Source organism: Aythya ferina, assembly GCF_964211825.1.
Source record: "Aythya ferina genome assembly, chromosome: 1".
In the NCBI taxonomy this organism is placed as follows: domain Eukaryota; kingdom Metazoa; phylum Chordata; class Aves; order Anseriformes; family Anatidae; genus Aythya; species Aythya ferina.
In genome coordinates, this window is record NC_140296.1 from 30,112,336 (window position 1) to 30,140,202 (window position 27,867).

The following is a 27,867-nucleotide window of genomic DNA, read 5'->3' on the forward strand; positions in this document are numbered from 1 at the left end:
TGCATCTAATTGATAAGTGGCTCAAAACCTGATGGTATTTGCTAATGCTATCAGTCATGGTGAGTAGCTGGATAGCTGACTAACTAATCAGTGAGGAAAAAGGCATAGAGACATGTGGATTTTGTTTGTTATCATACATCACTAGCAGAAAAAAAAACTATCAGAAGTGTTGATGCAATCTGGCTGGAAGCTGTGACACCGATCTAGACTAAAAGACACTGATGGGACTGTGTGCTTGTCTAAGCTTGTTGGATTCCCTGGAGTCATCACCACAAATTATCACTACTCCAAAGTGGCAGTAATTCTGATGAAATTTAGTGTTAATGCTGCTATCCTACTTGGCTGTGGGTGCATTATGGATCAGAATTATTATTTAATCAGAACTGAAACAACAGCAATAGGTACTAACGAATGTATGAGGAGCATGCATGAGAATAGTACACGTGCCAAGAACATGAAGTTTCATGGGGAGATAAAGTATTCTGGATTATGGAAAACAATATGTTTTGCTGAATGCCAACAAGATGGTTTTGCCTCAATTATTTTAGTTAAAATTGTTTTTTGTTTTGGTCAATGAGCACAAGATGAAACTTTGAAATTGAGGAAGTTCTAGGCAATGCTGCTGTGGTTATAGCATCGATTCTTCTTTCAACATGAGATCCACTGAAGAATTTCTCTTTTTCTTGCTCCTTTGTGAGACCAAAATTGCCAACACTTGTCTGCAGCTGGACAACACTTAAAAGAGCCTGATTCATAGATCTTCTCTTGTCTCATCCTTAGTCCTTCCATACTGTAGAAAATATACTGATTAAGACATAATTTGAAGAGAAATGCACGAAAAAGGGGTGGTAGCTGTGTCAGAGGACATATGGACTTGTGGGGAGGACCTTATAAGAGAAAGGTAGAGGGAAATATTTCTGGAATGGACTATCCTATTGGGGATATTTCCATGAGCACACAGGAATGAGGAGGGTCCCAGGAAGAATGGGATAAAGAATAAATTTTCTGGCACTTCAGATATATCTCAAGAGTTTCTGGGCAGTTTTAGGGGCACTTCTCTTATTTCTGCCTGCTGGTGCCATTTTCCCAGGTAGGCTCTGCACGAGGAAAGGGATGCTGCTCCTGTCTGTCTGATACCAGCTGGAAGAGAAAGAGCTGGAGAAGTACTCTCACAACCCTTGCGGAAAGCTAGACATTTGGAAACTGAAATTGTGGATGAGAGAAGAAACAGAAAAGAGAAGGAGCTGGAGCTGTGAACTCTAATAACGCAAATGACACAATTTTGTGTGCAGGGACTTTTTTTAGGGGGGGAAGGGGCACGGTCTTGTGCTTCCCCATGCAATTCTAACAGCTGTATTTTGCAAGACTGAAATGCTTGGTGTTACATCACTTTCAGAAAAAAAAAATAAACAAGTTTGAAGAGAAGAAAGCAGAAGAATTGGGGAAATTCTGTGACAGGGAACACACATGCAATCCATTATCTGGTCACTCTCCGACAGCTTAGAGGGGTGATCATGTTATTAGCAAAGTGCTAGTGCATTAACAAAATAAAGCCTTAATGGTATAAAATGAGTAGATATTAGTAATTTATTCAACTTTATCAACACCAGAGTCACGGTTATATTGATCCTGATCACTTAATATCTTTTTGTAGAATGTAATGCTGCCTCATGAAATTTGCTTTTTTTTTGCTTTGGGGGAAAGTGAGACTTTAAGTGTATCTATCAAGTGCAGTTTTCAAGGTTTCAACATCTTCAAGGTTTTCATTTTCTTGCCTATAATAAAGCTTAAACAGCAGAGAAATGGAGGGAAATATGAAACAAGGTAACCATTTAATATAAGTCATGGAAACCTTTAGGTTTTAATGGCTTTGCCATTTATTATTTAGATTGCATTGTGAATGCACGCTTTGCTAAGTAATACATAACAAGGCCACTTCGCAGGCTCTGGACTCAAAATCGAAAGAGATGAAGGTTTATCAATAGTGCTGTGTTTCAATTTAACAGTAATGTTAGGGTTTTAGTTCGTCCTTTACATTCCTGACAGAAAATAGTTTGTTATCAGATCTCCTAAAACAGTTTGATAGTAGATCCTTCTGTAAGGTCAAATAAAAGGAGGCTTATGGCATGGTTTTGTCTGGATATGACAGCAGGAGAAATAATGCTTCACAGAGGCTGTTCTGATACCTATTTTTTACAGTTCTCAGCAGCTCACATGAGACCATTTTGTCTTTTTTATGTAAACCTGTAACTCAACAGTCTTCTGTTGAGCAAGGAGTGTATTTGCATAACAGCTTTTTTGCTTTTGCAATAGTGGGCTTATTGCTGTTTGGCAAACAAGAATGAAGTGTCATGTCCAGGCAATGTATATTTCAGGTGTTCCGATAAAGATCTGAAGCTCACTTTGTCTCAAGGAGTATTGTTCTTCTGAATTTTTATCACCTTCCATTTCTTTCTTGTTGGCAGTTTCACTGTCAGCATCCTGCCTCCACATCCATGCATATGCTGACTTTCATCTTGTTCTCTCTGATGGACTTCAGTGCTTTCACTGATCTTCAGCCATGCCAAACTCAAGATCCTTCCTTCCAGCTGCTGATGACCTTCAAAGTCTCGTTTGTGCTGATAGCTAAGCTGTTGTTTGCATTTGTTCCTTCTTAAATTCCCTTCCCTCTTGCTATCCCTCCCTCCTGCCCAGCTTTTCTCTCTGCTCCTTGTCATTCATCTCTGTGCTCAATGTCATTTCTCCTGTATCATTCTCTGTATTTTTTTCCCTGCATCGGTCTCATCGTGCTGATTTTGCAAATGTTTTGGAGCAGAGATGTGTACTTACAATGCCTTGTGGACTATCAGTAACTGGATCGTTCCTAGAGCTGTTAGTTAATTCTCTTGATGGGGTGCCCAAGGTATTTCAGGACAGTGAGGTGCTAGAAGTGTTTGACCTCTAGAAGCAAATTATTCTGGTCTTGGCTGATAAAATCAGAAGGAAGATATAGGGCCTGACCTTCCATACCATTATCCAGAAGCATTTTGCATTTCTTTGTGTCTAAATATAGTTTATTTTTAATGATCAGAGCAAAGTAGGCAGTTTATATACAGAAAAGAAGCTTTTTAAAAATGTACTTGCTTGTTTGCTGTCTGCTCCTGTCTGTTGCTTTGGACTTTTATAGCTGCCTCACTCTGGATTTTCCTATGTTCTGTTTTACTGCTTAAACAATTTCAGAAATGATAATGACTTTTAATAGCGTATAACACAGTTGTGTTTTGGAGCAGGCCATCACTGTACCTCCATCACTCAAGTACAACCAATCCTTGGGTGATGTAGGACCAGTTCTCACCCTGAGTTCAGTGTTCCCTGCTATGTGTGGCCACCTTTACAAAAGAATGGGCAATACCGACCTAAATAAAGATATCAGAAGGGTTCACTGCAGCAAAAACCCTCATCCTGTTATGTATTATTAGTATAATCTCATGTAAAAGATACGTACAATTAATAGGATTCTGTATTTAACAGGTTGGGTGCAATCAAGAAAAGACCAGCTTAGGTTGGTGATAAGTTTTGCTAGAGGCTATAAAACTCTTTGCAAAAGCAGTAGGCAATGTCCTGTTGTGTTTCTTCCTTGTTACGCTCTAGAGTCTTTCGTGCTATTAAAAGTTGTGTTGCAAACTGTATTGCTTGATAAAATGACTGGAGAGGAATTGGTGATCTTGCAGTGGAATATGGATTTTCTCGCTGATAGTGGTGCAATATTTTCATGCGTCCAGAAGCTTCTTAGGTAGTCTACATGCTGCAAAAACATGAAGAAAAAAGAGTAGTAGTGAGGAATTGTGCAGAAAATAGATGAGCATAACAGAGGAAGACTATGGATCTCATGGTGCCAACATAACCCACATTGTTAGTAGATCACAGGGAGTTTTACAGACAATCCTTGAAAGCATCACTGGAATTACTTAGTACTTCAGTACCAAACATCAGCCCCATTGTGCTGAAAACTGCATAGACATTCATGGGCCCTGAGAGTGAGTGCCTTATGGATTATGCTGTATTCCTTTACTTACACAACTTGGAGGCAGTGGCTGAACAGATGTTTCTCTGGAAGCTGTTTCTAGGCCTTACCCCAAAATCACAGTGATGAGGCAGCTAATGCATGACACCACTGGGAGAGAGCAGACAAAAAGCCAAGCACAGGAGATTGCCTTTGGGCAATTTCAAACCCATTTCCATAGTGATGCTCACTGATAAGGAATCAATGCATGAGTTCAGGAGAGCATTAAATGTGAAGCCTGGATACACTGTGCACAACTCTGTGTGTTTGTAGAGGGCTGTAGAAAATCTGCCATTTTTTAATTCTTCCCTGAATATGTTTATATAAAGTTTGGAATCCAAGTATCCAGAATGCAATGGTGCTTTTAGTCTGGGAATGTGGTATTTCTGAATTTCTTTTCCGATTTTTTTTTTTAAACACTGGAACTGCAGCCACCGCTTTCCAAGAACAACTCAGGTTTCCATTCTATTTTATTTAGATAGTTGTTTGCTTAATTAATTCTTAAAAAGACGTAGGACACTAAAGTCATTCTCACAAATACAGAATAATAAACAGCTTTTCTTCTGAATAGTTTCCTCCATGAAGAGATATGAGGGACAGCAGGTGAAGTAAAAAGCAAAGAGGTAATTATAAAGTGCATCTTATGGCAGCGTGTTGGATGACGTAACAAGCAGAAGTAAATTTTCCATTTATAGGCACCTTTTTAAATAAAATAAGTCCAGTCTAGCCCTTCCTCATGGCTTTGGTGAAAGGAAAGGCAGGAAAACTTCTTCCAGCCATCCATCCCTAAATCTTAGGCAGTGGGCAAGTCCCTAACCTCTTCCCACAGCCAGAAGGAAGGACATCCATCTGGGAAGCCTTGTACTGCCAGGGCTGCTGAAGAAGCACCCTGAGCTATGACGAGTCATGTGTCCAAAGGGGGAATTACAACAAAACAGCATAATTTTGTTTGCTTTTCTCCGTAAGAAACAAAAGTGAGGGGTAGGATTTAATTCCAGTGAAGTTAGTATAAATAAAGCTGATGGGATTTTTAGTAGGATTTGGCAAAACAACAGGAGTGACATGGATTTATACCTCAGGTACTCAAGATTTTAACCCATCACTTGGTTTTGAGATGCAGAGAGGAACTGGGCTTTCAGTTATGGAGAATCGCTATGACAATTTGTATCCATGCTGTTAACTACAAAAAATTAAATCTATAAAGAAAATCTCTCTTTTTTTTGGTGATGATTACAAACCCAAAAGGGAACCGCACGAAAATGAGTGCTTTCCTCTTGCAGATTTTACAGATAAAGCATGGCGTCGACAGCACACTTCTCAGAGGAGGAGATGGCAGAGCTCCGGGAGGCTTTCAGCAAAGTGGGTGAGTATGACCGGAAAGGAGTGCGAAGTTGTAGCTGGCTTTTTGCTCCAACGCTGACCATCCACGTTGAAACAGAGTTTACACCAGCACTGATCTGCTGTGTCACAGAAACCACAGCAAGTCCTGCCTGCCCCTGCAGACCTCCCAGCCAAAACCACAGTAGCACACTACAGAGCAGTACTAGAGGCAGAACAGCAGATGTTAGGAAATAACTTGAAAAACCACCTATACAGAAAACCATGTTAGAAATACTTGGAAGTGTTTTCCTAGAAATGCTGTTTACTCCTGGAAAATGATTCGGAAAATAATAAGTTTTTACTTTAATGCAAATTGAGTACTCCCAGGGAGGAAGAGTCTACAGGGAACAAATGTGCAAATAGCTACAAAATTTGTAATCCCTTTACTGTGACCTTTTAAGCCCTAGTTATTTTTCAGCTGTGTGTTTCCTTTATGAGCCTTCAAAGGTCTCCACTGATTTGTTTCCCTTAAAGTCATGTGGATCTATCACTGTCTACCCAAATCCTCAGAAAAAGTCTCTCTCACAGCTGATTTACTTCTATTAACAGATCCGTCAGCCTTACTGGATTATGTGTTATCAGTTGTCCTTACTGATTCAGATGATCTTTTCATTTCTGAGCATACAGCAGTCCAGGCAAAATTTGAAACACCTGGTCATTGTGTGTGCCAGTGTACCCAAAGCACTGGGCTGTACCCAAAGGCTGGAAGGATTCTCTCATGCCTTTTCTAGACATTTCCCTCTTCAAGTCCAGATCCTTTTGTTGTATGACTTCAGAGATGGGTGGGATGCACTCTGCAATCTGTATTAATCCAAGCTGCGGATGCTGACAGCTGAGGGCTCAGCCCTTTTTGCAGCATGCAGTGACTCAGTTTGCAGCTCACCACGCAGGAAATTGACACCCGCCTCTTTGAAATCACCTCTGCCTCTGGGCTGGGGAAAAAAGACTGCAGAATAAGAAACACATAGACAGATTAAAAAAAAAAAAAAAAGCACTTACCATCATGGGCAAAACTGACTTGGCATAGGCAGATTAATACAATCTTTTGCCTATCACAGGCAGACTAGAACAGTGAGAAACTAAAAGCAAACTAAAAACACCTTCCCCCCATTCACCCCCTTCCACCTCCTCCCCCCGAGCAGTGCAGGGGAACGGGGAATGGGGGCTGTGGTCAGTCCCTGACACTTCGTCTCTGCAGCTCCTTCACGGTCCCTCTCTGCCCCTGCTCCCCATGGGGTCCCTCCCACAGGATTCTGGCACCCCCAGACCCCTGCTTCTGCGTGGGCTCCTCTCCACGGGCTGCAGCTCTGGCCAGCAGCAGGTCCCTTTGGAGCCACCTGGAGCTGACTCTGGTCTGACATGGAGCAGCTGCTGGGCTTTGCTCACAGAGGCCACCTCTGCAGCCCCCTGCTTCCAAGCTCTTTGCAAATGTGAACCCAATACACACATGCATTTCCAAACCTCTTAACTCGTGACTTGTGATGATAATAGATGCAAAAAACAGGCCAAAATCACAAGTTACATCTATGAATACATGCAGATGCAGTGTCTAACGTAATATCGCATCAAGTCCATTTTCTTAGCTGCTCCGTAGGCAGGATAATCTCTCTATAAACCATGTGTTTTTCTGTATGTAAACTGTGAAAAGTCCACTGTATCCATCTAAACGTAGCTTTGTTAAAACATTATTGTGTGTCTAAAACATGTAAATTCACCAGCATGAGTTTTTGTTTGTTAAATGGTGACTGTAATTTTTTTGGGGTGTAAATGCCACTGCAGTGCTTGAAAATAATGAACTTCAGGATAACAAATCTTTATATGTAATGTACACTTCTTCAGGTGAAATAAAAGCAATGGCCTTTGTGTGCAGAAAATTTCATTGGGCTGGTAGAGAATCTCAACACTCCTTTTAATTTTTGCAGATGTTAGTGGGAACGGCTTCATCCATGCCAACGATTTAACAGATGTGTTGAAGGCAGCCAACCTCCCGCTCCCAGGATATAAAGCCAGAGAACTCGTTCAGAATTTGACAACCACAGAGGATGGCAGGATCAGCTTTGATGAATTTATTTCAGTAAGTGAGATATTATTTCAGAGAATAAATACAGAAGAAGACAAAAAAAAAAAAAAAGACCATTTTTAAATAACAGAGTTTGTTGGGAATTTTCAGTTCATTGTTTTAGCTGAGAATACAATTTCCACAAAACTGACCTTTTCTGAGGGTAAATATTTAGTTTTCCCCAAAATGTTTTCATTATCTGTGGTGTTCAGAGTGGTCCCTGGGGCACAGGAGAGCCATGAGCACAGGATCTCATGGGCATATTATTTGGCCAATGTGTTCCCTTGCTGGAGAAGACAAGAGCAGGGTGTAACCAAACTAGAAATCCTGCAGTTAGCTGGGACAAATTAAATGAATGCAGCTGTGTATTGAACAGGCTTAATATCTTTCAGTTTGGTTAAGGTGATGGGATGAAGTTATAAGTTGAAAGAAGATAATGTTATGGCTACATGGATATGAGAAATTTCAACAGGATACAGATGAAAATGAAAACTTTATGGGATGCTTTTTATATTAAAAAAAAAATATTTTTTTTTTTTTCTGGCCTGAACTGTGAGAAAAGCAAATGCTAAAATTTCCTTTGGGATGGAGAAACAGATTTTTACTTGTCCTTTTCTCAAACTGAAAACTTCAAAAGCACTCCACCTGCAAACTTCAGTTATGTAGTTTCACACCATATATGCTTCTGTCACTTAGCTGATCTTTGTTCATGGCTTTGAAAATATAAGAGCAGATAACAGTTATTACACAGAAATCTGCTAAATAGCACAGAAGCTGTGCTTCTATATGTGTAAAGCAGAGGGGATGTGTCTTACAGCCCAGGAGCTCATGGTTTTAGCTTGGTTTAACTCTCTGAAAATGTAAAATTGTCTCTTTTACTTGAAAGATTTTCCAAAACCTGAAGAGTGACGATGTTGCTAAGTCATTCCGAAAACAAATCAACAAAAAGGAGGGGATCTGTGCTATTGGTGGGATGTCAGAGCAGTCCAGTGCCGGCACACAGCACTCCTACTCAGGTAGGTACAGGGGCCCTATGCTGGTAGCAACCAGGAGCAGATGTCCTCATGGGGATTTGTCTGCACCTTATCTTGGTGCAAATCCAAGGGCTTTGGCTTCTGTGAGGTTTGGCAGCTGTAGAGGTTGCTCAGGAGAAGATGATTTGAGGCAAGGAGTTGTGAAAGTGACAAAACACCAGAGTTACATCCTTGTCAAAAATAACGTGAGCAGCTTTACTGGGGTGGACAGAGCTGGGACTAAAGAAAGCTCCATCTGCCTTAGCTTCTCCCATCAGGAAAGCCTTGCAGCATCCTGACATGGCTTCAGCTGCATGAAGACTCTGGCCCTTTGCTGTCCCTGCTCACCAGCAAGGCAAGGCAAGGAGCCCCTGCTATTGCTAACCCATTTCCTCATACATTTTCCCTTTTCTATAGTAGTCCCTCTGTAAATCCGTAACCAAATGGTTCCTGACCTTTTTGCTAAAGAGTGCATAACCCCACCAGGCCTCAATACATTCAAATCACTGTGTAAATGCAAATTATGCTTAGCAGAGCATAGCATTCGCAACATATAGTTGAATCATGGGAATTTCATTACCCATCTCAAAACATGCTCACCCACAAGACGATGGGCAACCCCATTCAGTGGAAAGGAATATGGAGGGCTGAATATACTGAAGCCCATTGCTCTTGTCAACTCATTTTGTCCATTTTTCTACTCTGTGCTGTGCTGAGCCATGTATATTCCCCCATACTAGTCTGGCTAACTCAGGAAGACATACATGTGCATTCTCTTCATTAACTTAGGGATGAACAGTTACACAGCTCACTGATTCACTCAGCTGAAGTACAGAACCCACCTGTACAGAATAAATGATACCCCCTACTTCCCTTCATGACAAGATTAAGTTCTGCTCCCCTCTCAACAGCTGTGGTCAGTCACCCTGTACATCCTTCTTGATCCTTTCATGAGTTTCACAACCTCATGCCTGTTTCCTGTCTCCTCAGAGCCTTCTTCCCTTGTAGAGGTTCTGTAATTAGTCACATTTAGATTTAGGAGAGTCTTTTCCCCCATGAGTCCCTCCTTTGAAAGCAAAATGATGGTGGAGATGTAACACAGCAAACTGATGGATTTGATGGTGTGTCCACAGAGGAAGAAAAGTATGCCTTCGTCAACTGGATTAACAAAGCTCTTGAGAAGGATCCTGACTGTAAACACGTGGTCCCAATGAATCCAGAAACAGATGATCTCTTCCAGGCGGTCGGTGATGGCATAGTGCTTTGGTAAATAATAGCTGTATTTCTCATAAGTGCAAACCATAAGCTTGCAGAAACACACGCCACTGCTTACATGGAAGCTGCTGACTTTACAGTTAGGCTCAGGAATCTTTGCAGATTCAGGGCTAGTTTTGTTGTTCCTTTTCTCTTTATAAAGATAAACATTTTTTTTCAAGTTAAATTAGAGTTTTTCTTTGCCTCCAGACTCGTAAAATGAGATGAAGTCAGTGAAACTTGCCCTGAGTAATTACTTGTTTCTATTTTTATTCAAGGGCTTTTTGGGTTTCACAAAAATCAGCATAAATTAGTGAGTGGTTTCACAGTAATTTCTGCAAAAGAAACTTCTTATACAACTTTACGTTATGGTATTCTTGCCTGGCATTTATAGTATATTTGGCATGTGACTCAAAATAGTTGGTCAAGTATTGCATGTGTTAATGTATATGTAAAAGGCGGAGGCTGACTGTGTTCACTTTGTAATTCTCCCCCTCTTTAATTGACTTTTTCAGTGTAGTGATAAAAGCTCTGTCTGTATTTTGTGCATATGTAGCTACTAGTGTATTTTTTTTTTCCAGTAAGATGATCAACTTTTCAGTCCCGGATACCATTGATGAGAGAACAATAAACAAGAAGAAACTCACACCCTTCACGATACAGGTACCAAAATGTAACAGGATTCCTTGCTTTTTCACTTAGGATGCTCCAATGTAAACGCGTAGAGCAGAGGCTGGAGGTGGTCCTGCACAAAACAATCAGGCAAAGTTGTTTGTGGCAAAGTGAGATGCTCAGGATTATGTGGTAAAGAAGGTTTAGATTTCTGTTTCTTTGTAAGCATTTGAATAATATGGCTAGACAAATTTTGCATTTGTCGTTAAACCAGTATATAAATATTTACCAGGTCAAAGGTTTGGATACTTCTGTGGAAGACGTCATATGAATGCAAGAACAATTAGATAATTTGATGATAAATTCCAGCTGCAGTAACTGTCAGAAAGATGAATCCCCTCTCCCAGGTTACCCAGGCATGGCCTTGGACTTAAATTCACAGCTGTCCTGCTGCAGTCTGATGCCCTCACCCAAATACTAACTGTGGTCCAGGCAGCACTGTGGTGCTACATGCCTGAGGTGGAACAAGAGCCTTTGCCTGTCCTTTACAATCTGTGCTTTTTCACCTTGAAAACTGAATCCCTTATTTATTGCTATTATGTACACATAGATATGATTTTAAAACTGGACAAAAAGGTGAATTTTCACCTATTTAAAGTTTATTGTGTTTCTCACACAGCAAAATGTAGAGAGATATTTTTATATGAACAGAGTCTATATATCTGAGTACAGAATATAAATAGATATTTGGAATGGATGTGAACCTAACCCAGTTTAGCCCTCAGCTACTCTGATTAGATGGAACATTAGCCAGGCTCAAGTAAGCTCAGAAGCCATTAAATTGGATTTCTGTGCTGTATGCCACATTTTTCAGTTCTAATCGTTTTGGTCAGCAGCATCACTTAGCGATGCAGCCCAGATCAATCCCTGTCACATGTAGACATGATTTGATCAATACAGCTTCCACTTTAACTTAACCCTTTTACAGCTGTCTGGTGGAGAAAAGATAATTAATTTGAAATGCTCCAGTTTTTCCAGCTCATGAGAATTTACACTATGTCTCTCCATGCATTTTGTATCTAATCAAATCTCTTTGTCATGCTAGCAGCGGTGAAATTCAGGTGAATATTGCAAATCTCTATGATAAATGGTATTTGCCAGGCTTTTTTGTCTGCTTTACTTTCCCTATTTACCAAGCCTCCTCTCTGAATATTGCATACCTGTGGGTCAGGTTTTCTTACACCCTTTCTTTTAAATGGGAAGGAAGTGGCGAAGAAACAGTGTTCCTGAAACATTTTCTTCCTGCCCCTCACTGTGAATTACAGAACCCCTTTGCCTCCACTAACTACTCCTAGCCCAGGACTCCACACCCCAATGTTCAAAAAGAAAATACCCAGGCCTGACCAGTTCTGACGTTAGCTTAACCACAAGGTTAAAAATACAACAGGTTTACTCATACTGATTCTTATGACCAAGTATTTTTTGTATACATGGGCAACTAGACACTTACTTGTATTTTGGCTGTTAGGACTTTTGCTTATTTGGAGTACCTGCTGGTCAGCTCCCTCATTCCTGCATGTGTGCACGATTGAGTGGAGGAGAGTTTACCCCATGCTGAAGCCAGGACTGAATTTGAACGTGTGCTTGTGCATCACCAATGTGGCTATGAGGAGAGCCTGGCTGTAACTGAGCCAGAACATCACTGCAAGTGCAGTCATGCTCTGAGCATCTTGTGCCTTGAGACACAGTGAGACCATCCAAGGCTTTTATCTTTCTCAAAAGGATCCTTTCCATCTTTGTGTTGGGACTAAGAATTTATCTGTAATTCTAGGAGATTCTGGGTTCCCCTGCTCTGTATGTCCAGCACTGGGCCCACTTGTACCAGTGAAGTTGCTCACAGATTTCAGTAGTTTTACCTGTGTTCCCTTCTTGTACCCTCAGCTCCCCAGTTATTGTATCATTCAGACCTTCTCTGTCTTCCCTAGGAAAACCTGAACCTGGCCCTGAACTCTGCTTCAGCCATTGGGTGCCACGTTGTTAATATTGGAGCAGAAGACTTAAAAGAAGGGAAACCTTACCTGGTGTTGGGTCTTTTGTGGCAAGTCATCAAAATTGGACTCTTTGCTGACATAGAGATCAGCAGGAACGAAGGTAAGTGTGGCTCTTGGTTTCAGAGTTGTATTGTTGTTACTGCACAGTCTTCGTAATACAGCTTTTTTTTTTTTTTTTAAAAAAAAGTCTTAATTCAAATTTTTTATCCAAGTCTTTTTTGACTGTCTTCTTGATTGCTGTCATATTTCTTGCTTTCCACAAGATCTAGCACTCTAAACTCCAGGGCTGTGTGTAGGCTTGTACGTGCAGAGCCAATTTCATGCTCATTCAGTGAGGACTGATGGTGTACACCAAGGTATATTGGTGCTTTGGCACTTTGGTTGACACAAAATTAATTCTGTCTAAATCTGGCATTGAGAAAACGCTACACTGCATTCAGAAAGCTTTACTTTTTTCTTGCTTTTGATGAAACCAGTGCCAAACTTCTCCTTTTCTTGGCAAAATTTGATTTATATGATCACAGAATAATTTAGGCTGGAAGGGACCTCTGGTCTGGCATCCAACCACCAGTTTACAGCAGGACCAGTCTCAAGATTAATGAGGTTGTTTAGGGCCTTTTCTTGTGCTCTCTGGGCAACCTGTTCCAGTGCTAGCCACTCTCACTGTGATTTCTTTTTTTTCTTATGTCTATTTGGAATTTCCCTTCCTCCAACTTGTGCTCCAACTTCTTGTCCTTTTCCTGTGCATACCGGGAAAATACAGCTCCATCCCCTCCGTAGTTGTTGAAGTCGATAGTTAGTTCCCCTCTCAGACCTCTTTGCATGCTGAACAAACCCAGTTTTCCCAGCCTCTTCTCATGTCACATACTCCAGCACAACATCTTGATGTCCTTCTGCTGAACATGGTGCAGTCATCAGCATATCTTGTACTGGGGAGCCCCAAACTGGACACAAAACTCCAGATGTGTCTTGCCAGTACCAAAGTTCTCCAAGAACTTGCTTCAGTGGGAAGCCATGGATGTGAACATACAGTCTGCATGGCATCTCTTCTTGATGCTTTGTTCCCTGCCTCTCTGGATAGCCTGCTCAGCCAGTACTGGTACCACTTTCCTTCTGTTACCATACCTCCTTCAGCTATTACCTTCTTTGCTTCACCCCTTGCACCTTCTAACCCTTTCATAGCCAGAGAGACCAGTTTCCAGAATTCCCAGCTCCCATTCCTTTGTTACGTAGCAATGGCGGTCAAGCTGGCAGCCTTACCCTGCTCAGTAGATCTTTTCCCTTAATGGTATTTTCTTCTTTACCTCTCATCTCAAACTTCAGTTTGTAGGGGTAGACAAGCCACCATCATGTTGATTTCTTTTCAGGTTCTCTCTTTCTCTGATAGCCTTCCTCTACAGTTGTTCCGGGTGAAATTCCCGGGTTGAGATGAGGTTAATTTAATTAAAGGGAAAGGAAAGAGGGAAAAATCAAGCAAAGGCAGCACAGAAGTACAGAGAGAAGAAAAAAGAAATATTCCCTACTTCCCATCAACGAGTGATGTTCAGCCATGTCCCAGGAAGCAGAGCCTCAATGCATGTAGCATTTTTTTGGGAGAACAGATGTCTTCATAACGAGAGCTCCCCTCTCCTTCTCCTTTTCCACCTGAGAGTGAAGGCATGGAATATCCCTTTGGTGAGTGCAGAGCACAAAACTGCACGGACTACTGCAGCAGGGAAAGTTAACTCCATCCCAGCCAGACCTGGTACAGCAGCTAGTATCATGGCAGTCATACATCCCAGCCTCTGTGGGAAATACCCGGGGTGCACTAATATCATGTTTGGTTTTCTCTGGTCATTCACATGGTGGGTCAGATTAGCTCAGGGGACATCTAATACAGTCAGGTTGTGCTCATCCTCTATTCGTAATAAGAAGCTTTTGGCTAATAGGGGGTATTCATATTAATTCCCCGGTGAGTGTCTTTGAATGTGGTACTATTGAATTTCAGTCAATTTCTGTTACTGACTGCCATCTAGTTCTTCCTGCCTGATTTCCTGACTGTCCTTCATATTAACTATGCCACCTAGTGAATAATATCATAATTTTTTTTGCACATTGCTAGTATTTGTGCTGAAATAATTCTTTCTTTAAAAAAAAAAAAAAAAACATTTATCCAAAAATCCATCCATGATATACTCCACTAGAATCCTTCTGTTGCGCTTCTGTCAGTGTTAACGTTCTTCTCTTCATAAAAACCAGTGTCTACTTTAAAATGCTTCTATTACCCCCTTCTGGTTCAGTTTAATCCTATAGCACCCTGTATGAAATTGTCTATGGAACTCTAGATATATTGGATCTCCACTGTTTCTTTTAAGTAGCAAATCCCCATTTTGTTCAAGAAATTACAACAGACAGGAGAAACATATCACGGTGGTATGACATACCGTTCCTTTCTAAACCAGTGGTACATTTCATAATGCTAACAGTGAACTTCCACATTTTTAGTTTCTTTTCAAAACTTTTTGTAAAGCCCTTCATGCTCCAGAGTACAGCTGAATATCCTGCAGTTGCAAGGGTCAATTTTTCCTTCCGGCTTCTTCCTCCTTTTATAAGCATAACTATTATAGTAATTTTCCTGTAGAAATAGGATATATTCTCCAGTTTGACAGATATGTAAACCCCACTTGCTAATGAGCCTGTGCAGTCATGTGCAAGTTCTTCAGGATTCCTGTGTGGATCCAGTTTCCGTGTGAAGGTCATGCAGACTTGTTTCACCTAAATTGCAGAAAGTCCATGTTCTTTTTTTTTTTTTTTTTTTTTTATTCCCATCTTGCTCCTGTGCTCCATATCATCATCTTTTAATTAAAATCTGAGGCAAGGAAATCAGGTAGTTTTTAGAGCATACTGAAACTGTCTTGCATTTATACATGACTGACTCCTAGATCCACGACTAACATCCTTGTCCCCTTTTTTAATTTATTTATTGGTGAGACCCTTTTGTTGTTTGTATCCTCTGTCATGCAATTTTACCTTGAATTTTGGCAATCCTTTGGTTGCTCAGTTAGAAACTAGGTAGCAAAATATATGAGAAAGAAAATAATTATACATTCTCCTCTACAAGTACTCACAACATCAGTATCAAAAATATCAGATATAATGGTAGCCTTATTCTGCCTCAGCCTCTCTTGTACAGGTGGGTATTGCTACTACCTGTTGGCACCTGCAAGACCAGGATCCGTGAGTTAGAAGTGCAGAATAATTTAGGTTGGAAAGGATTGCTGGAGGTGATCTAGTCCACTCCCTGTTCAAAGCATGGCCACCTCAGATCAGGTTGGTTGCTCAGGGCTGTGCTCAGTTGAGCTTCGAGTGCCTCCAGGGATGGCAATTCCACAGCCTCTCTGAGGAATCCGCACCATTCTTTGACCAACCATTTGGCAATTTTTATTTTTATTTTTATTTTTTTAGGAATACAGTGAAAAAGAAAATATGGCAGTATGTGGCCTTTATTTATTCATTTTTTCTTTTGTCTCTGCTTAGCCTTGATTGCTCTTCTGAGAGAAGGAGAGAGCCTGGAGGATCTGATGAAATTGTCTCCAGAGGAACTGCTGCTGAGATGGGCAAACTATCACCTGGAGAATGCAGGATGTAACAAGGTCAACAACTTCAGCTCGGACATCAAGGTATAAAGAATACTTACCAACATTAGCAAAACAGCAGCTCCACACCCAAATCCATGTCCTTCAAACAAAGGTCATGTACTTGCTGAATGTCCCTAAATTCTTCTAGATCTGTCTTTAATTTGGCTGAACCTTACCCAGACATGTAACTAGGTACGGGGGAAGAGGATGGAGCTCTTCCAATTCCTCCATTTGGTGTTTCCTTCAGTACAGCACAAGAAGTCATTTACTATGACTTAAATGACATACAGAAAAAGCATCAGGGAAGACAACTGGAGAGTCTGAGACTCACACTCGACATTATAATTTTTATTGTAACAGATTTTTGGTTCACTGTGTGGAGTTGACTGCAGGATATCCATGGAAAGGGAAGGGAGTGGGGTCTTTCCCATCTTTGCATAGGCTGCCTGAGAGGACTATAGTGTAACTGATTAAATCCTATCTAGGATAAATGGTATTTCTCATACAAGAAGGAATAAAAACAAAAAATAAATAAAAAGAACAGCTCATCTACTTAATATTTTTGAAGAGTATTTGTTGGTTTAGGTAGTCAAGTCCCCAGACACTAACATGCAGCTTTGTTTTCAGTTCTTCTTTGAATTATTTCTAAAGTGATATTAATATTGTCCACACATGGAAACAACTTTCACAAAAATTTAAAGACACAACATGTTAAATCCTTGTCTTGTTCCTGCCCTTTTGCCTGAAAAAAAAGTGCTGATACTGTTGTTGTTTTCAACTTTTGTCCCTGAAATTTGTGCTTTCTCTTCTATAAGTGTTCCAGCATTTCTTTGAAATCTGCTTTAAACCTCTGCTTTCTCCTTCTGCATTTTCTTTTCTTAAATGCTCAGCAGCCTGACTTCTACAACATTATAAAGGTATACTTCTTTTTTTGATCTCTAATATCATGTTCATATTGAGTCAATTCTAACATCTCTTTGTTGTTGCTGTCCTTCTTGTAATTGCAACGCAGCATTTTGTCTCGTGCTTTGAGCTTTCTGTAGCATGTACATGTTGGCTTAGGGAAGAGGTAGATGCAGCAAACACAGCATAGAGTGGGGATTGTTAAGTGCTTCCAACTTTAGTAATTTAATTATGTAGCCCAATGATTGATGTAATAAAAATGAAGCATGCATGCACACTGTTCAGGAGAGTGCTGGAATGCAAAATCTGGGCTTTAGATGTAATTTTTCTCCATTTAATTTCTCTGTCTGTCACAGGACTCAAGAGCTTATTACCATTTGCTGAACCAAGTTGCCCCCAAGGGAGATGAAGAAGGCATTCCAGCTATTACTATTGACATGTCAGGATTAAGGGTAAGATGAGATAAGTTTAGAGTAAATGCCTATATTTTCTGTCTGTTACTTGCATTGCTGGCCAGCACAGAGTTGCATGAGGGTACCACAGAAAGCAAACTCTTTTTAGTGTTGCAACATGATCTTATGTTTCAGAATTCAAAGCTGAAGAATTAAATAAAGTGTTTTGCCTTTCATTAGATATTTATAGAATCACAGAACAGTTTGGGTTGGGAGGAACCTTGAAGACCATCTTAGTCCAACCCTTCTGCCCTGGGCAGCGATAGTTTCCACCAGGTCAAATTGCTCAGAGTGCCATCCTACAGCCACTGAACCACACTGATAAACTACTAACATGTAGCAAGTATATTAAAATGCAATTATTTGGGAATTAATTCCCTTTTATGTGAGATATAATTAAAAAAGAACATGGTGAGATGGCTGGATTGTAGGTAAAGCCCATCTGAAACACTGAGTTGATATTATTAAAGGTGGGAGAGGAAATTGTTATAAATTCAACAAGGACCTATTTTAGCAGCCCCACACCTAGCACCACATACAGGGACCCCGAGTGGGTTGGTGTGTGCACGGTGCCAGGCTGTGGGCTGATGCTGATGTGGTTTCATCCCGATTTTTGGCTGGCACAGGAGAAGGATGACGTCCAACGTGCAGAGTGCATGCTGCAGCAGGCAGAGCGGCTGGGTTGCCGGCAGTTCGTCACAGCCACAGATGTTGTCCGGGGAAACCCAAAGCTAAACTTGGCATTCATCGCCAACTTGTTTAACAAATACCCTGCCCTGCATAAGCCAGAGAACCAGGACATTGACTGGAGCTCTATTGAAGGTAAGAAAAATTCAAGTAAAGGATGCTTCTGGCCATTCATGCCACAGTATCCCCTGCTAACATGATATGTTAAAGATGAAAATGTTTGTGGGATGTCTGAACCTGCACTGACTATTGAGTGTGCTTCTTAGTTGAAATCACAGTTGATCTGGCATTCTCTTAATTTAGAACATAATTTAAGAATCTGATCTTACATGGACCCAATGCCTGCCTGGTCTGGGTTAGGGTCAGGACCACTGTTGTGTGGGCCATTCGCTGAGCTACGGGTCCTTCTGTTTGACCTGTGCTCTGGATCTGGAGTCCCAGTGGCCTCATCTTTTGGACTACTTCAGCTCTGAAGCAGGTGGTGATTCCTGATGAATGACCACTTGAAAATGCCTCTCTCATCTCTCTTGTTTTACACCTTCTTAAAGATGCTGCTCAATGAAACCTTTCTATTTCTAATACTTGTAATTTTCTGAGGCAGGGTCTGTTGAGCCATCATGAAGCAAGGCAACAGAAAAAAAAATTCCTTTTTTGGTACCATTTGAAGATTTTTTTTCATACACAAAGATAACTCACAAAAACCTGAATTGAAAACATCTAGATTGTTTCTGGGTCTAGTTGTCATTGAGCAGTAGTTATTCTGAGATTTTAGGAGAAGGCGGCCTACTCTTTGTATGTGATATTTCTAGTAAAATAGCTGTGCTGTTGATGACAGCATATATAAAAAAAGTCTGAAGCAGTTCAAGTGGCAGTTAAGACTGTTAATCTTTTGAGGGTCTGAGCTCTGTAGTGTGAGTCAGGAAAGTACTTAATCATGTACTGACAAATAAGAAAATACATGGTGTCCTTGGGGTCAATGGGACCAGTTTAATAACCAGTTGAGCATGTACTTGAAAGCTAAAATGAATGGAAGTGCTCTGTTCAGTCTAGCATTTATTCAGTGTAGATCGTGCTTACAAAGAGACCCACAGAATAAATCTGTGTTTTCAATTATTTTTAAGTTTCTCAAAAGCTTCATAACAAAACTATTCATGCTAGGGCACAGGCTATTCTTGAATTCTTGAAGGTATTTCAAGGCCAGTCTGCCTAAATACTATAATATTTGGGGCATGAAGAAATATTAAGTGCTGCACTGTGCTCTCTTATTTCTCTTGTCAGCCACTGTGTCGTTCTGTTTATGGTTCAGTGCACTGTAAATTCTGAGTTATGGTTTCATCACAAGACACTTATTTTACTGGAGTGTTGTGGTCTGCCATCCTGTTGATTGATATATCTGTTGTTTTAGGTGAGACAAGGGAAGAGAGGACATTCCGGAACTGGATGAACTCCCTGGGTGTTAATCCACGTGTAAATCACTTATACAGGTAAGGGGAGGCATTACACTTCCTTCAGACAATACATGCAGCCAGCATTGTTTACAGAAAACATAAGAGAACTTTTGGTTGCTGTAAGAATGTGTATATATATATATATATATGTATATTATTTTTTAATAGAAAACTAAATTTACCTCTACTGATTTGATTGGATTCCTTTCTTCAGTTCTTTGGTCAATGATCTACCTTTTTTGTTGTTTTCAGTGACCTGTCAGATGCCTTGGTTATCTTCCAGCTCTATGAAAAGATCAAAGTGCCAGTAGACTGGAACAGAGTGAACAAACCACCATATCCTAAACTGGGTGGCAACATGAAGAAGGTACAAATAGCTGGAATAGCTCCAGTAGCAATGCCTTGCCCTCAAAAGATGTCTACATCATTTCATGCAGTAACGTGGGCACTCATGTGTTGCTCTCAAGTCCCAAGTACAGGACATCAAATGATTCTTTCTGTCTTGTCAGTGAATAATTCTTCATCCTGAAAATAAATGTATCTAACTCATTAACTTTGTTGACAGGTAAACAGTATTTGTGACATAAAAAGTCTTGACACCTTTTGTATCAATATTTAAAAACTCTATCTGCAGACCACTTTTGCTGAGGTTTTAGTCACCAACTGTAATGCATCTTCATCATGAGTAATATGGCACCAGCTTAATTGCTGCTGTCTGGACCATTGCCCTCCACATGAAATGAGGACAGTGATAATCAGCATTCTTCACAGTGTGCCTCAGGAACTGATCGTAGAGTTGCTGCTACATACACAGCTTTATCCCTGCTCTCTGGATGAGCAGCTCTGTACCGTTTGGGCAGGGTGACTAACTGGCCTGAAATATTGGCTGGGACACCGATCCTTTGTCTCAGTGCAATGCCATGTTACCGGAGGTACTTCTGAGCTGTAGATTCATATTTTCCAGGGTAATGTGTTTTATGAGCCCTGATGATGAAGTATAACATTTCCTTCTAGGCTGATTCTTATCTTAGTATCTTTGGGATGGTGCTGGCTGCTGGTAGTCGAACAGCTGTATTATCTATCAAAAAAGATAGACCTGTTTGCCCAGGAGGATCTGGGCTAAGTGATCAAAAGAATTTAAAGTAGCAGTGGATGTCTTGATAGCCACTTTTTTTTTTTTTTTTTCTGTATTTTTGAATCATATTAACTGATCTTCTCGTTAACAGCTTGAAAACTGCAACTATGCAGTGGAACTGGGAAAAAATCAAGCCAAATTCTCCCTCGTTGGCATCGCTGGGCAGGATCTGAATGAAGGGAACCGTACACTCACGCTGGCCTTAATCTGGCAGTTGATGAGAAGGTATGTTGGTGAAGGACAAGCTTAGGAGTGTTTTGGTACACACAGTTGGCGTGGTAATATTTTCTTGATGCTACTGATGAGAAGGCTTTACAGGCCACAGCTTTTTCTCTCACCTGTTTGCACATACATGCAGAGACAGAGTAACCAAGTTAGGGATGAGATCATGAAGTACATTATCTTATGGCCAAGAACATTACATTCAGCTCATGCAGAAGTTTATTATTGTCACTATCCATATAGTGTGAATAAATGTTTACTGCACAGAAGAGAGAAAAACAAGATGAAACGTCTCTGTATCAGGGAGTGGGGAGGATATACTGGAAATTAAGAATTGATGCAGAAATTCTGTAATCTGCTACCTAGAGTGGATGCAGCTCGGTAGTTCTTCCCACTTTCATGTAATTCTTTGTGTGGATTATCAGGCATGTGATTAATCAAGGGATGTGGTGATTACTTGCCATCAATTTGGCATGTCTTTCCAGAGTATATCCTGTCATATAAGCAAAATATTCCAGACCTGTGTTTATGCAGAAGGTCAGTCTTAGAGGGGTACAACAAATTCCTTCTGCCCATAAAGTCAGTGATTATTTTTTAAAGCAGTGTGTGAACGAGCCATTTACACTGAGATCTGCTGGATGGGACCTTCTAGGGATTTTGAGAAACAAAACCTATTGACACTGCCGGAGCAATGCTTAGGGAATTGGGGGTGAATGAGACCCATTAGATGAATTAGTATGTTATAATATAATTCATTCTCTAAGTGTGTGGGAAGTGGGAAGCTATTGGGTGTAAGAGGATTGTTGGGTTTGTCCAAGTCAGGCTATGCATGTACGAGGGTGGTTCTGAGGTAGACTGGTGGTTCTGGTGGTAGACTATGAGCAAAAGCAAGCATTCTGGCTTCTCTCGTAAGGTACACGCTGAATATCCTTGAAGATATTGGTGGTGGAGAAAAGGTCAATGATGAAATCATTGTCAACTGGGTCAATGAAACACTGACTGCAGCCGGAAAGGATTCAACTATCTCCAGTTTCAAGGTAACAGATTTTTGTTAGAAGTCTCTGTTTAGGAATCTCTTACACAGTGTTTTTGTGTGTATATAGGCATATATAAGCATATAATCTTATGCTATATTATGATATAATTGACTACATTGTTTAGATATTTTTCGTTCCCTCTTAAAGGCATTTTCAGATACACAGATTTTATTCAAGGACCTTTATTATCAAGAGGTAGCAGAAACATAATATGAACATAACAGAAAGCACCCTGAATGTTACTTTGCCACTGGAAATGAAATTATGGAGCTGGGAATGATGACTGGTATTTGGCAAGACCTGTTGTGTTGTTGGTTATTAAACAATAGCAATTAGAAATGATAGTACGAAAAACAGTAACAGTACACGTGTAATCTGGTAGTAATCTGGCTTTGTGGGAGACATGTCTTCCTGTTCTTGCATCTAAGTGAATTTTTCATCTATGCAGGATGGCAAAATCAGCACCAGCATGCCAGTCCTGGACCTCATTGATGCCATTCAACCAGGATCAATCAAATACGACCTCCTGAAAACAGAGGACCTGAATGATGAGGAGAAACTAAATAATGCTAAGTATGTTCATGCCAAGTGACACTTACCACCAGTTCTATGCTCAGCCTTGCTTGACTGTCTTTCAAACCACTCTGCTATCATTCTCATCTGGCACATCCTCAACTGAGAAATACCTCCAGAGTTAGAAACATGAAGGCTAGAAGTCAGACAGTAAAAAAGGCTATCACCAAAAACGAAGTGTCACAGTTGCTGTTTTATAATTCCCTTCATGGGATCAAAATCACTTGGCTTGCCAAGCTTCTGTTTTCTCTTATTAAATTTTAAATTCTTTTAGAGATCAGGGAACAACACCAACAACGCAAGCTGTTTCCACCAGTGATTAGAGGTCATGATACCTCCTTAGTCACATACAGGTGGAGCACGGGCATATTTAAGGCAGAAAGGGGAGGACAGGATTCATGCCTGAAAAACTGTTTTTGTGGATGTGGATATTGATTTTTTTTTTCTGATTGCAACCATTTCCTATCAGGAAGGCAATCCTGGGAGCATCTCCCTGTGATTTCAGTTACATGGATCACATCCCAGTTTGGTTATCAGTTTAGCTTCTCCTTCGCTTTGTGGCAACTACGAAGGAGAAAAGGATGACTGTAAGGCAGTCACAGCTGCCAATATTTATTATAATGACTTTTCCCCCTGTTCTTTTCCTCTCCTATTTCCTACTAACTGTTCATTTCTTTCCGTGCTATCTTCCGTGTGCTTCTCTCTGTACTTCATCCCTCTGCTGATGTCTTCTTTTGACTTTTTTCCCCCCTTTCTTTCCCATATTCATGTTTCTCTGCATTTTTTTGGGGGGAGGAGATTTCACAGATGTATGTGCTCTGTAATGGAAAGAACTCAGGATTTCTCTAGCATTTTTCATGGAAATAATAGAGAGAAGACACATACACACTGGAGAACAGCACACTCTGAACAGGGGTTGGGAAGGTCAGCTTACAGATTCTGGGTGTGACTCAAGTAGGAATCCCTAAACAATGATTTCCAACAACTCTGATCTCCACCAGCATCAGCCATGTGCTTTCCCTCCTTGTGAATTTGCTTGCATAGAAAGATAGGGCAGCAGAGAATGAGAGGAAGCAAGACCAACCTCATTAGAATAAACTTTTAGGGTATGGGAGACTAAATGTGTTTCAGCCCAGAGTTTGACTGGCAGTCTCCAATGCTGCAAGTAATCAGTACTCTAACCATAAGGGAACTTCCTCTGTCTTTTACTAAAAATGTAGTTCTTTATGATCTGGCTCATATGTTCCTATATAAAAGTTGAATTTTGGTGAATCAGTAAGAAAGTTCCCAACACTCCCTGGTACTGATCATGAAAAAACTTCTTAACAAAGAACTTCTTAACATTAATGCTACTGCACTAACTTACTTTTTTTTTTTTTTTTCTCCCCCTGCAATGCAGATATGCCATCTCTATGGCAAGAAAAATTGGAGCAAGAGTCTATGCCCTTCCAGAAGACCTGGTTGAAGTAAAACCCAAAATGGTCATGACAGTGTTTGCTTGCCTTATGGGGAAAGGCATGAAGACAGTTTAAGCACAAAAGACTTGCACTGATGCCTGGTATTCACCCTTTTGATTCCCTCAAACTGGATGCTCTTTGTATCAAGGAAATATGCAGGGTGCTCATGCTTGTAAGGCATGAATGTTGTACGTGGTTCCAGATCATACAAAACTTGTGTATCCACCTGTATCCAGGAAATGTTTTAGTTTGAACAGTACTATGTGCTTGATTTCTTTGCCTTATTTTCCACTTTGCTAGATATAACCATTTCATATTCCTGAATGAGTTTTCCAGGAGGTCTATACATAACCTCCAGTTAATAGATACCAGGGTTATCTGTCAGAAGTCACCTGGAGATCTTTGTCTTGGGAGGTACAGACAGATTTTAGGATTATGAAATGTTATATACTGCTTCTGCCTGAAAATGTCTTCATGCTTCTGGCAGTATTTCTGCCATACTTTCCTTCAATTTGCACCTGGGGTTACAAAAGGGATTTCCCCGACCAATACAAGTATTAGTGACTATATTTTTTGAATGATAGAATCCTCTTAGGAAATGCTCGTGGAAAGAGAAAAGTGTTTGGGGTCTGCTGTGTGCTGCTGGTATGTGATGTGTGCAGTACCTTTCCCTGCAAGCTTTGCCTCTGCCATCACTGGTGTTACTCACAGAGTACATTACCGTTCATGGGACAAACCTTACAGTAACCTGGTTCTCCAAGAAGAGCCGAACTCTGGAGCCTTTACAAGGAGTGCTCTCCAAAGGTTAATTCACTTTTATGCCATAATACACTCAAAATGTTAGCAGACTGCAAAGCATGATAGAAATGAAAACCATGTTAGGGAAACTAAGGGGGTATACTCAGTTAGTAGCAATAATAAAGCAGAGGTAAGAAGTTAACCAAAGGGATATAGAAAAATATATTTATGTACTGAGTAAAAATTAAACAATGAACTGTACAGACATGCACTCAAAGGGCTGTTGCCCTGATTCAGAAGAGCATTTAAATGTGTGATTACAAATTAAATGCTTCCCTGAACCAAGGCCAGGATCCCCAACTGAGCAGTCTACCTCGGTTGAGGACCTAGCCCCATCCATGGATAGTGGGATGATGGCACTGAACCTCTTCCATGGCATGAGTCATTTTCTGTCCTGGCCTTTATGTGGATTTTACTGTGGTGAAATGCAGAAGGAGGGAATTTTGCCTTAATGTGATCCTGTTGACACAGTCTCAGTTTCCTTCCCCCCCTCTAGCCCATTCAGAATTGCCTTAATAAAGAACTGATATCCAATGATGTGAGAAGTCTCTCTAAATAAAATGTTCTACAAAGCCAAACGTGTGGTCTTTGCTGTTAGCAGTGCGTGTGCTAATGGGAAAGTGAGCATCACAGAGCTGAAAGTGGGACAAATTTAGAAAACAACACTGTGGGCTCACTGAGGACATCTTACATATTGTTGTTGAAACCACAGATTGTGGGAAGTGGGAAGAATGGTTTTCTAGGCCATTTCTGCACATGCCACTCTTGAGATACTGCCAAAGATGTGACAATGCTGGACGGACCTGCAGCCTGAGCCGGTACCATAGTCTGGTACCATTTGGTATGCAATACAAAATTTTTATTTGCAGTACCTGTCCTCCCCTACCTTTTCTCATAAACCAGTAGACTTTGCTTCTTTATACATTCTGCAATGCAAACATGCCATTTGGTTTCTCTTCTAATGATACTTGGGAGAAATTATGGGGATTTTTAGAGGAGCCTGCTCAGGCAGACAGGGAGAGCAGGCTTTCATGCATCACCCATTTCCCATAGGCAGGATTTCAAGAGGTTGATGTCTGGCTCTAGCTTTGGCTCAGGAGAAGGGCCAGGGCTTGTACCGTGCTATTCAAAATGTGTTTTGTGGTGGGGGCTGCTTTTCCTCCCAGTATCCCAGCACCGGAGCTGGGTGCCTGACCCAGAGCCCTCTCCGTTGCTGGTCCCCTGTTTCCCAGGCTGCGTTTTGAGGCAGTATCTGTGCCAAATTCTGTGATCTGCATCTGATTCCAAAATTCTGTGATCTGCATCCCAAGCTGAAGCTCTGCACCAGCCGGAGCCCTGACACCAGTGCAGCAAGGAGAGCCAACCACGAGATGGCAGTCACTCATCTGGAGTTTTGGAGACTGGCACTCGTGAGCTCCAAAAATGCTATCTCTCGGGAAATGGAGAAAAAATTGGGATATTTAACCCTAGGCACAACGCAAGCACCTGTCAGTGCACAGAAGAGAACAAGATCTGTTGGCAGGGATGCTCCAGTAAATGCCTTACCAGATCTTCACCCCTATCTCTAGAGTCTCCTGTGAAAAATAAAGCTGTCATGGACCTGAAGGTGTGGGAATACTTGCATTCTGGTACAGGACTATAAACATTTTCACTTTTAACCTTTATTATATATATTTATATATTATTTTTTTATGAACTTGAGGCTTTTCTTTCATGGACTGGTAACAGTAGCCTGTAATAAATCTCCTATCAACCCTGGAAGAGTTAATCCCATGACAAACATCACCCCTAAACCAAAAGGGGATCTGGATTTTTTTTTTTTGCTGTTGCTTTTCTCCAACTTTTTCCATCACTCTCAGAGAAAGCAGCTGTCTTTGGGATTCACTCCTAAATCAAGCTGGCTTTGTAAGCACTTCCACTATTGATTTTCCTTGCACAATTAATCATAATTTTCAAAGCTTCAAAAGGGCTTAGATATTCAGATGAATAAAAGTAAAGCATCAGCAGTTAGACTAACTAGGAGAAAAAAAGTACGAGGGCAATCAATCACATGCTTCAGGGTACGGTCTCATCACCAGATGGACTCAGAAGGAAATATCCCCCCATAGTGTAATAGAGCATAATCATGCGCATGATGAGGATTTTACACCTTGTTGTAAATCATCCCTCCTGGCCACCTTTAGAAGAGGGATAGCAAGCGATATGACTGGCTTCTGTGGTCTTATACAGATAAAGTCATGTTTCTGCTTCCTCTGGAGGTGGGAATGAGCCGAAATCCCAGCCTGGCATCACGCCTTCTGCCAAGGGCAGCTTAGGCCTGCTGCGGGCCTGGCCACTACTTCAGATCTTGGTGTCCACCATTGCCTAACTATGGTGGTTTCTGGGGACTTTACATACCTTACTGCAAGCCAAGTCTGAATTAAGACCAACTTTTGATTACATTCTCATTTTATTCATATTTTTTACACAGATCAGTGGTCAGTGTAAGTCCTCTTCCACTCCTGGGAAAATCACATCGCTCTCCTGATGTTCCTTTGCTGCTCAGGAAGTGACACACAGCTGCGAGTCTTAGTTGTCCTAAAGTCTAATAACTATTTTGAAAGCATTTTCTTTATTGCATATTATTTACTTTTTGGGCACTGCTCACTTTTTGAAGGCAACAGCATCTTACAGAAAACCTAATTCCCTCCCAGGTTGCAAGCTATTATTGCTTGAGAAGTACATCACAGAGCCATAATAAATTGTCCAAAGCCTAAACGTGCCTGAAATCCCATAGGCCATGTGCTCACCAGGAAAGACATGCCTGAAATTTGTGTAAAAGGCAGAAAGCTGCAAAACTGATCATGCATATAAGCACTGCACTCCCTCAGGGCAGGCACTCATTTAGTGCACGTGTTAAGGATCTAAAGGAACACAGCGAGGAATATCTGCAAACACACGAAGCATGGAGAGAAACCCCCCCACATCCACCCAGGAAATCTCCTAGCAGGTGCCAGGGAAAGAGTCCAGTGGTTAAGCAGCATGACAGAGAAAGTCTCAACCAGCCACATTAGTGATAAGTGATAAAGATCCCTGAGGAAATATGTAGGCCTTCACCACCAGGCCTGCCTCCTCAGCTTGCTGCACT

General features: G+C 40.9%; 1 protein-coding gene across 2 annotated transcripts in view; it reads left to right on the top strand.

Moving 5' to 3' along the window:
* The window catches only part of LCP1 (lymphocyte cytosolic protein 1), a 45,620-nt gene extending 20,302 nt beyond the window's left edge, over window positions 1–25,318 (top strand). For both annotated transcript variants that reach the window (XM_084529851.1, XM_084529850.1), the window contains exons 2-16: window positions 5,323–5,405; window positions 7,345–7,496; window positions 8,368–8,497; window positions 9,628–9,760; window positions 10,330–10,411; window positions 12,346–12,511; window positions 15,928–16,070; window positions 17,288–17,383; window positions 18,010–18,205; window positions 19,476–19,554; window positions 19,771–19,885; window positions 20,745–20,878; window positions 21,789–21,912; window positions 22,361–22,485; window positions 23,885–25,318. In XM_084529851.1, the coding sequence (XP_084385977.1) occupies window positions 5,339–5,405; window positions 7,345–7,496; window positions 8,368–8,497; window positions 9,628–9,760; window positions 10,330–10,411; window positions 12,346–12,511; window positions 15,928–16,070; window positions 17,288–17,383; window positions 18,010–18,205; window positions 19,476–19,554; window positions 19,771–19,885; window positions 20,745–20,878; window positions 21,789–21,912; window positions 22,361–22,485; window positions 23,885–24,017 (1,875 nt within the window). In that variant the 5' untranslated portion in view covers window positions 5,323–5,338 and the 3' untranslated portion in view covers window positions 24,018–25,318. The remainder of the gene's footprint in view (window positions 1–5,322; window positions 5,406–7,344; window positions 7,497–8,367; window positions 8,498–9,627; window positions 9,761–10,329; window positions 10,412–12,345; window positions 12,512–15,927; window positions 16,071–17,287; window positions 17,384–18,009; window positions 18,206–19,475; window positions 19,555–19,770; window positions 19,886–20,744; window positions 20,879–21,788; window positions 21,913–22,360; window positions 22,486–23,884) is intronic.
* The last annotated feature ends 2,549 nt before the right edge of the window (window positions 25,319–27,867 follow it).